Source organism: Bubalus kerabau, chromosome 2 (genome assembly GCF_029407905.1).
Source record: "Bubalus kerabau isolate K-KA32 ecotype Philippines breed swamp buffalo chromosome 2, PCC_UOA_SB_1v2, whole genome shotgun sequence".
NCBI lineage: Eukaryota > Metazoa > Chordata > Mammalia > Artiodactyla > Bovidae > Bubalus > Bubalus kerabau.
The window spans coordinates 48,373,967-48,384,645 of NC_073625.1; the positions used below are offsets into that span (position 1 = coordinate 48,373,967).

The 10,679-nt window shown below is 40.8% G+C and overlaps 1 protein-coding gene across 6 annotated transcripts in view; it reads left to right on the forward strand.

Annotated features, from left to right (window-relative positions):
* GART (phosphoribosylglycinamide formyltransferase, phosphoribosylglycinamide synthetase, phosphoribosylaminoimidazole synthetase) overlaps positions 1-5,162 on the forward strand; it is a 28,233-nt gene extending 23,071 nt beyond the window's left edge. For all 6 annotated transcript variants that reach the window (XM_055567654.1, XM_055567656.1, XM_055567659.1 and 3 more), the window contains 6 exons: positions 594-800; positions 1,880-2,017; positions 3,007-3,137; positions 3,379-3,520; positions 4,174-4,289; positions 4,372-5,162. In XM_055567654.1, the coding sequence (XP_055423629.1) occupies positions 594-800; positions 1,880-2,017; positions 3,007-3,137; positions 3,379-3,520; positions 4,174-4,289; positions 4,372-4,563 (926 nt within the window). In that variant the 3' untranslated portion in view covers positions 4,564-5,162. The remainder of the gene's footprint in view (positions 1-593; positions 801-1,879; positions 2,018-3,006; positions 3,138-3,378; positions 3,521-4,173; positions 4,290-4,371) is intronic.
* Positions 5,163-10,679: the final 5,517 nt, after the last annotated feature.

Consider the following 10,679-nt stretch of genomic DNA (forward strand, 5'->3'; position numbering starts at 1 on the left):
TTTTGGCCCCACTGCACAGTTTGCATGATCTTAGTTCCTTTAACAGGAATTGAACCTGGCACGTCCTAACCACTGGACTGACAGGGGGTTGCCTAAATTTTAAAATAAATGCAGAGGGGCAGAGTATTGCTCTTAAACTTTCTATATAGCCTAAGTTTTCTACAGTAGTAGCTGTATTTCCTCTAAGTCTGTATATAAGCCACTAGTTTTGCATCAAACTTAGGGTGTGTTTTGGTCATTGCTAAGACCCAACTGGACATTCTCAGAGGGTAGTATGCCAGCCTTTACTGGAATTCAGCCCCATTAGAGCATCTCTTTCATCAGGGAATTTCTAAGGATCTAGTTAGTTAATGCAGCACAAAACTAATTGAGCAAAAATTTGCTCAATTGTGAATATTGGCCTAGTGTGACACAAAAATGTTCTTAATGCCTTAGTACAGATGGATCCCCAGAAAGCTTCTGAAAGGCCAGTTAGTAGTTTCTCCTTATACAAAATAGCTGTCCTGGTTTTAATTTCCATAGGTTTTTAAATGTGTGTGCTTTTATACTTTGGGTCAACAGTAGATTAAGGAACAATTCTTGCCTGTTTTTAGATGCCCAGACCTGGAGGGTCCCCAGGATCTTCTCATGGTTACAGCAGGAAGGCCACCTCTCTGAAGAGGAGATGGCCAGAACATTTAACTGTGGGATTGGGGCTGCCCTCGTGGTATCAGAGGACCTGGTGAAGCAGACTCTGCAGGATATTGAGCAGCACCAGGAAGAAGCCTGCGTGATCGGCAGAGTGGTTGCGTGTCCCGAAGGTAACCTCTTCCTTCAGTGGCTCTTAGATCTATAACCTTCAATATAACTGTGCCCTGCCTTAGGAGCTCTGCCTACCCATTGCTATGGCAACTATCTTTACACAGCTGTCACGTGGAAACATCCCAGCCAGTAATACCACGCGTCTCTTCGTTTCTGCCTCAGGGTCTAACCCCTGTGTGTAGCAGTCACACGCACAACCACACCCTGCAGGAAGCAACCCTTGATCAGTGGGGTGAGAGATAATGAGTCAGCACCCACTTGAGAAACAGAAGGAGGGAGCGGTTCTAGGCACAGTCTGTCTACATGCCTCCTTTGAGGGTCCCAGTAGGATCAAGCCCAAGTTGCCCACAGCGGTGACCAGCTGAATAGCACACTCAGTATAAGAGTCTTCCCCATCACCATTCCCTGTCACTTCCCAGAGCAGTCTCTCACGTGAGGACTTGGGTCAGGCTCTGCTTTGTGGCACAACTCAATTCGAGGAGCAGTGAGCAAGCACCCTGACGAGCACTGTATTACCCGAAACTCTGTTAGAAGCACTAGAAATTGGCAGAATGGCAGAAAACCCACTCAGATTCTCTAACAGAGATGTCAAGACTTGTTAATTTTGCCTTTCATTCCTTTACTGTGTAGGTTTCATTTTCAGGCAGGCTCTCCAAATACCCATAAGATGTCTTGAGCCCACATCCTTCAACTCACATTGCACTAAGAGAGACCCTCTCTTTCTCAACATCCTATATCAAACCTCTGAATGGTCTTGCTTGGTCACATGCCTACCCTTGAAGCTGAGAGGTCATAGCACTAGTGTGGATGGAAGATTTACAGGAGAAGGGAGAGAACACTGGCAAGCACTAACATATCCACTTTATCTACAGTGCTGTAGCTTTTAGTTGAAGTGGGCAGTGTCCGCCTTCAGGAAGTTTCTATGAGTGAGTAATGATAAGTAAAACAAACTTACTATTTGTTTTAATCCTGCATATTTTGAGAATAAAATAACAGTGTTCTAAAACACTTCTGTTTCCATATTACTGTTAATTCAGAGTTGTTCTTGATTTACTTATTGAGTACATTTGCACCAAAGGTTCTCCTCGTGTGAAAGTCGAGCATCTGATTGAAACCATGCAAATAAATGGATCAGTATTGGAGAATGGAACCCTGAGAAATCATTTCTCTGTTCAACCGAAAAAGGCAAGAGTAGCTGTCTTAATTTCTGGGACAGGTGAGACATGGCTCCCTCTTTACTACAGAGCTGTAGACATGCTCTTCCTTTTCTCCCATTCTTCCCCCTAAAAAAACCTCCAACTGTGAGAACACTTAGTAGAATGGGGCTGAGGATTGTTAAGGAATGTTAGCTATTCTGCATCCTCAGTCCTTCCACTTTTCTCAGGCATTTTAGACAGCTTCTAAAGGAAAATTAGAGGGTGTTGGGAAGATGGTTGAAGAGAGAAGCTTTTCTAGACAGAATGCAAATTGTAACTTTTTGATTGTAGCTTTATAGTTGAAAAGTCTTAAGACAGTTGAGGCTTTTTTTAATTGTCAACAGTAATTTAGTACAAAATTTTCATTTGCTTCTTGTGGGCAGAGGAGTAAAGTAATAAGAGCATTGTTTTCTCTCATATGGATGGATACAGCACGATTTTTTGGCTTATGGGGTTGAACCCAGGCCTTTGGCAGTAAGTGGACAGAGTCCTGACCGCTGGACCACCCAGCAGTTCCCACCACTGTTTTAAGTGACTTTGCTATGAACATTATTGTAAATACAATAGGTTCATAAGTACGTATCAGATTCTTTCTTTAAATTACATTATCAGAAATATAAATGCTTTACAAGTCTATTTTAAGGTTTCGGTATACTTTAGACCCAAGTTGATAGTAAAGCAAAATGATTGTAAGAGGTCAGTCGTAGTGGTTTATTCTTCTTGAAAGTGTTCGGGGTTTTTTCTTGTTTAATTAAGCAGTTTGTTCCTCATCCTTCAGTTTTAACATGTGTTAAACTGTTTCTACTGCTATGCTCAATCATATTTTGTGCTTATGTTTTCATGAGATACTAATCCATTATTCAAAGAGGAAGGAAATGTAAAAGCCTCACATATTTTGCCAATCTTTTCCAAGACATTTTCATTTAAAAACCTTGACCATTCCCTATTTGAAGTATATAAACCTTTTAAAGAAGTATGCCTTCATCTGTGTTTTTTGGCCTTTTTTCAGGATCGAACCTCCAAGCTCTCATAGACAGCACTAGGGAGCCAAGGAGCTTGGCACACATTGTCGTTGTGATCTCCAACAAAGCTGCAGTGGCTGGCTTAGATAAAGCAGAAAAAGCCGGGATTCCCACGAGAGTAAGTTACTTTGAAAAGTATCTTTACAGATTATTCAAGCTCATAATCTGCCTCTAAATGTTCTTAAGACATCTGGATTTGGGGTAGCTACTAGGCTTGCCTTTCCATTCCGGTTCATTCCTTCATTCTTGATATCACATATGGCTTCAGATGGTCAATGTAGTCTATTTATAGGTTGGATTTTAAATTATTTTTGGTTAATTTGTTGGAGACAGATGGTACTTACCCATTTCTCTTCTAGGTAATTAATCATAAATTATATAAAAATCGTGCAGCATTTGACACTGCAATTGATGAAGTCCTTGAAGAGTTCTCCACAGACATAGTCTGTCTTGCAGGATTCATGAGAATTTTGTCTGGCCCCTTCGTCAGAAAATGGAATGGTAAGTAAAAAACTGATACCACATTGAGAAATCAACTGAAAATGACTCTAGGGTGGTTAATTTACCAAACCATTCCAGTAATGAGAGATCTACCATGACATTTTATTTTGACATACATAATAATTGAATTTCCTTTGCCTTTAGCCCAGAGAATGACCCAGTAATGACTTATTATCCTTCTTCATCAGTTTTCTTTGGTGTGCTATAATTATGTTTTCTAAGATAGCTTAGATTGCTTTCACATTAATACAAATATAATTTCATCTTCTGGATAAATACTGGGAGGACACTTTTTTCCTTGTTTAGAAGTGTGAACCACTGCCAGAAAATGGCAAAGAAGGTACTATTGTCAGATTTCACAGGATCCGCTGTTAATGTCAAGAGCCCTATAAGCCAGAGTAGACCCCTTCCCATCCAGCTTTGAGTCACTGCCGGCACCTGTTCAGAGTCCCTCATTGTGTCTTCATATGTGCAAGGCAGAAACCTGCTGCTCCCAGGGCCTCCTTGGATGAGAACGTGTATTTCACTTTTCCTCATTTCTGTCTTTGACAATGAAAACACCCAACCTAGAGAAAGCTTGCTCATGTTGACTCCTGATTCTAGACAGGAAAGTGTATATTCCAGATTCTGACCACATTTTAATTAATTTCCAGGGAAAATGCTCAATATCCACCCATCCTTGCTCCCTTCTTTTAAGGGTTCAAATGCCCATGAACAAGTCCTGGCCGCTGGGGTCACAATCACCGGGTGCACCGTGCACTTTGTAGCTGTGAGTATGGCTCGTGATTAGTATTTAAATGTCAGTTGCACTTGCCAGAGGTAACGTTCAAAACTTCTGCTTTCTTTTCCAGGAAGATGTAGATGCTGGTCAAATTATCTTACAGGAAGCCGTTCCAGTGAAGAGGGGTGACACTGTTGAAACTCTATCTGAGAGAGTAAAATTAGCAGAACATAAAATATTTCCCTCAGCCCTCCAGCTGGTGGCCAGTGGAGCTGTGCGGCTTGGAGAAAATGGCAGAATCTGTTGGGTCACAGAGGAGTGAAGCGTCATCCCCCCGGGAATGGAGACAGCTGAGAGCATTGTAGGTGCTGCAGGGGGACTTTTTATCCTGGACTCCACCTAAAAGATGTGTGAGACATCTGTATGTTGCCTCCAGTGGTCTTTCAGGTTTTACCTGTCTGGGGCCTTCTTGTTCATAATCAAACTAGGCCTTCAGAATTCCTTTTACTCTTAGCCAAGTATTATACCCAAACTTAGTCTTTTCTTTTTCAAAGAGCTAACAAGTCTAATAAGTTAGTATCTTGTCCCCATATTGTATATCTGTACTAATTTGAATGGAGACTTCTCGAATTATTCTGATCATAAGTTGGTATCATAAAATTTCTGGGTAGTTCCCATAGAGGGATAGTGTTCTCTGTGCTTTGAAGAATCATTACACTTTCCTCTAATAATTGACGATTTCTATAATACCCAGATTTCAGCTTCACAGTTTGGGAGGATAGAAGGCAATCTACTCAGACTAATAAAGCGTTTATTTTTTTTTTATGTTATTTAATTATTGCAATAGTAATTTTCTGTTTTTCATAGACATGTACAGATTCCACAGTGTTATGGATTAAACAGTCTTCTGTCTAAAAAGCATTTATATTACTGTTTGTTTATATTACTGAATATAAAAAAGAGTTACTAATAAGTTTAAACAATTAACATACTGGTTACACTAAATTGTGAAATACAACTGAGAATTGTCATTGCTTTTACCGAGTGAAGCAGACCCTTCCTCCTTATGATCTTTTCTCTTCTCTTCCTCTTGTTCAATTTGTTGTGTCTTTGTGTTTGAAGGCCTCCGATATATAGGAGAGAAAGTCTCTTGCTCCACAAACATACCTTGAAATTGGATTCTTGCTGAAAAATGGACCTTGTTTCACAAATGATATTGGATCCAATGGCAGGATGTGTTTTTTTGTTTTAAAATTTTGATTGAAAATGAAAGATTCTCTATAAAATAATACATTTTCTTGGCACAGCTAAACACCTGGATTCTGAACAGATTGAATCCATGCCTTAAGTTAAAAAAATTAGTTTTGTTCTTTTCTGTCAAAAATATGAAAGAAGTTCAGTAAGTGGATTGCACATAAGCAGTCTCTGTCTGGGAAAAACCCAAACAGATGGTAATTGAAGTATTTGTTAGTAAGACATACAATAGCAATCCAAAGATGAATAAAAGACTTCCTAAAATTATTCAAAGCAACCACAATAGAGTACTCAAAAGATGGGTTTTTTTTAGACACTTTTTGTTATTTCCAAAGAACTTTTATGACAACCTCAAAGGTCCTCTGACCAAGTCATTCAATTTCTGAATATTTTTCTAAGGATATATAAATTGTCAAGTACACAAAGTTAAAATGCACCACACAATATGGTTTAATAGAAAAAATTGAAAAGCAGTTTAAATCTTTATTTATTTAGTTTTAGGTTTTTTTCTCTTTTTTTATTTTTTAACTTTACAGTATTGTATTGGTTTTGCCATATATCAAAATGAATCTGCCACAAGTATACACGTGCTCCCCATCCTGAACCCTCCTCCCTCCTCCCTCCCCATACCATCCCTCTGGGTCGTGCCAGTGCACCAGCCCCAAGCATCCAGTATCGTGCATCGAACCTGGACTGGTGACTCATTGCATATATGATATTATACATGTTTCAGTGCCATTCTCCCAAATCATCCCACCCTCTCCCTCTCCCACAGAGTCCAAAAGACTGTTCTATACATCAGTGTCTCTTTTGCTGTCTCGTATACAGGGTTATTGTTACCATCTTTCTGAATTCCATATATATGTGTTAGTATACTGTACTGGTGTTTTTCTTTCTGGCTTACTTCACTCTGTATAATAGGCTCCAAGTTTCATCCACCTTATTAGAACTGATTCAAATGTATTCTTTTTAATGGCTGAGTAATACTCCATTGTGTATATGTACCACAGCTTTCTTATCCATTCATCTGCTGCTGGGCATCTAGGTTGCTTCCATGTCCTGGGTGTTATAAACAGTGCTGCGATGAAGTGTTTAAAGGGACCACATGGTTTCCCTCCCTGGCCAGTTGTTTCCAGTCTGGATATGCAATTCTGGAACTGGGAGGTCTAGGTTCACATACTGGGCATATGCACATGACCCTACAAACAGGACCACATTTCTGTCACAGCTGAGCAAACAGTGAATGGCCACCAGGCCCACAGGCACTTGCCAGCCAGCCTTAAACTTCTGAGCCACTTTCAAAGGGGCTTAAAGGTTCTGCCTGCCCAGCAGTGGGCACCTTACTGGAAGGTACCTCAAAGCCCTGTACAAGTCCTCCCTTGGAGTTTAAACTCAAAACCTCAACAGTACAGGACCCTTACAGTAGTTACACATAGAAGATAGTAAGTTCTTGCCTTAGAACAGGAAAGAGTAGAGGGTGAAGAGAAACAAAGTCAGATGAAAACTGCCTCTGGTCCAAGCCAGGTTCCCCAGGCAGCTGGGCAACACTACCCTACCTTTCATTGACTGTGGTCAGCAACTGCCATCAAATGCTCTTCCAGGTACATCAGTTCATACAGGTACCTTTGCTGCAGAAACAGTTGATTCATTTTTGTCTAGGGAGTTCACTCAACATAATTATGTGCCTATTATGTGCATAATTAAGTGCCAAACACTATCCTATGAAGTTTTTAGAAAGTTGGAAGACACAAAGCAAAATGTTATTTAGTTGATAAAATCACATCCTATAATAAAAGTAGAAGCTGATATCAAGATGTAAATTAGAAAAACCAATCCGTTTGTGACCCAAGAAATATAATTTTCCAACCATTATTTAGACACTAATCCCCATAAAAAGGAACCTGGACTCTGGAAGGCAGCTGATCCAATATCTTCAGATAGGAAGAATCAAAATGTGTCAGAAATACCTGGTTGACAGAACCAAAAAAAAAAGGAGGCAGGACTCTTGCATACTGAGAGGACAAAGGAGTCACATAGGGTGTCCTGCTGTCTAGTCTGTGATAAACAGTATTTGGACATGCTGAGTGTATGTGCAGCCACTGGTTTAAAATGATACTCAAGAAAAGGTCATTTAACTTAAAGAGGCAATGCATAGAAGGGTGAAAACAAGATGTTAAATTATTTTGTTAATGAAATATGGATGTTTGTCTTTAATGTCTGTTTCTATTGTGTAAGCAGGATTAAAACAAACAAGCCCCTACATTGTGTTCAGGTATAAATACATGAGATAGGGGAAAGGGGGTTCGACTTTAATCAGTTGTGCAGGTTACACACAACAGTCAAAGCATTCAGGTGTCCGTTTCAAAGGGATGGGTAAGTCAGATATCTAGAGAAGAATGTTACAATAATTTTTAAGAGATTTTAGCCTCTAAATGTACCTTCTTAAATGTTTCACCATTTTTTAACTACTATACAAACTTTTAAAAATAACTCAGGTACAAGGAATCCCCTGGCAGTCCAGTGGTTAAGACTCATCACTTTTCACTGTCAGGGTCCTAGGTTGAGTCTCGGTTGGGGAACTGAGATCCCCGAGTTGTGCTAAATAAAGTTAAGTAATGTGCCAAGTTGAGTTAAGTAACTCCAGTACAGTGTGGCATTTAGTTTTAGTAACTGGTGTAGCTAGTCCCTCATTACTTTTTTTCACCAGTTTTCTTGGCTATTCGCTCCCATGCTGAGCGGTCAGAACCACAGCCCAAGTTGAGCCGGGGAAGACGGGCAAGGATGTGGGTGCCACGGCCAAGTCCGGCTCCCTCGGCCTCACTTCAGTGAGTGCTCAGTCTGTCGCCGCTTCCGCGACTGACGTGCACCCTGACTTCCTCAGTCTCTGGGTCACTTGCCCAGGCAGGATCATCTGACTGGTCAGGTCTAGGTCACTCACCCTGCTCTAACGGCCTGAGGTAGAGCGACTAGGACACGGCCTTTGGGTTGCCTCACATGATGGTGGATGCCCCACGTGACAAGGATTCCCATGCTCAGAGGCCCCGATTTGACAAAGGCCCAGCTCCAAAGGTCAGGTGACATGCAGCTGCAAGAGGTTTGGGAAGACTAATAACATTACAGTTATTTTTTGAAGTTCACATTATGCTGACAGTTCCTCTTACCTTTTTTATCTGAACTGGTAAAAAGCCTGAACTGCTTTTTACCAATTATCTAATATGCAATTTTTACCTCCTCCATCCCTATGCTCTTTTAGACAGTCTTCTAGCCATTCTTTCTCAAGCCATGTAAACCTTATATTAACCACAAGGCTGTAACCAGAAATAATCTAAATGTGCATTAGATAACAAAATCAAGTAAATGTAGACTATCCCTGCAATGAAATATTACTCTGCCATAAAAAGGAAATAAGTACTGGTTGCAACATGGATCAACCTTGAAACATTATACTGTTTCAAGTGAAAGAAGCCAGTTACATGACTGCACATTTAAGATTCCATTTATGTGGAATGTCTGGAACAAGCAAATCGTTAGAGGAGATTAACAGTCTCCCAGGGCTATGGGTATAGAGGTCTTTGGAGGCGATGACCTCTGCAGTGTCTCTTGGGGTAACAAGAACATAGTAAAATCGATTGTGTGAACATAGTTGCACCACCCCATGACACACCGAAACCACTGAACCGTACTCAAAAATGGTGAATTGTGTGCCATATGAATTACAGTCAATAAAACTATTCCCCCAAAAGATACAACTCCTGTTACCATAAAAAGATGAATTGGTATAATTTTTAAAATAGATCAGGATTACTTTTAATCTTATAAAATGCATCAAACTTACATATAAAATGCTTTCACATAGAGCAAGAAGTCAATACAGACAGTTCCCACGCTTTGTGGCAGCATGCCACCCACTTTATAATGCCCAAAATTCTGCCTCTCTGCACCTGTGCCAAATCAAATATCAGAGTTTGGGTGAAATAGAAAAGGAGAACCTTACAGCTTTGCCAGGTAAAGATGGGCACAGAAGGCTCCTGGCTTGAAAAAGTATGTGTCCTAACCTGGAAGGATTTGTTGAGTTTTATAAAAACACTTCAAGGGTGGGATTGCTGACAAGCTTGGGGTACGTGTGGGGTCACAGGTGGTGGGTTTCCTGACCTTGATGAGTTCCCTGGTCCCTTTAATCCTGCCTCAGCTGGTTTCTTGGCTGCTCCTCACTTTGATTAGCAATGTTCAAGTCCACTCTTTGGAACTCAGGGAAGGTCATGGAGGCTGGAGTCTTGCCTACAAAAAATGGGAGACAAAAGGTTTCCATGCCCAGGAGCCCACAGGATGCCCCTGGTTTCAAAACCATACTAATCCACCTGAACAGCAATCCTAGTCCACAAATTGTCTGTTAACCTGGTAGGTCCCTGGCTAAGCTGCTTAAAGTGCTAACTCCTGAGCCCCACCTGCACTGTGAGCATGGCAACAAAGCACTGCATGGATACTACTACAAATGTGCTCAGTCACTCAGTCATGTCTGACTCTTTGTGAGCCCATGGACTGTATCCTGCCAGGCTCCTCTGTCCATGGAATTTCTCAGGCAAGAATACCAGAATCAGTTGCCATTTCCTACTCCAGGGGATCTTCCCAACCCAGGGATCAAACCAGCATCTTTTGCACCTCCTGCATTGGCAAGGTGGATTCTTTACCACTAGCACCACCTGGGAAGCCTAATATTACAAATAGATTTATTTTTTAAGAGGTTCATGAATTGAAATATCTGTGGACACCGAAGTCAAACTGCATTTTAAATCTTTCTGCACCACAAACCTCCAAAAATTAATATGAAGAAAGTTTTCTGGAGCAATATCATCCAATTCCTTGACTGCTTCTGTTATAAACAAAACCGAAACAAGGTCTATCATTAAACATTTTTAATTAAATATTCAGCTGAGGGACTTCCCTGGCAGTCCAGTGGTTAAGACTCGGTGCTCCCAGTGTAAGTGGCACAGGTTTGATCCCTGACAGGGGAACTAAAATCCATATGGAGAAAAAGATCACCTGACAAATATACTAGATTGTGTTGAAAGCCAAGTATTGGAAACCCTCCAATTTTGTAAAGAATTTATTTCCTATTCTCCACCTCCACAGCAAATCAGCCTTTTCAACCATACCTTCATTTGGTGCCCTGAGGGTGTTCACAGC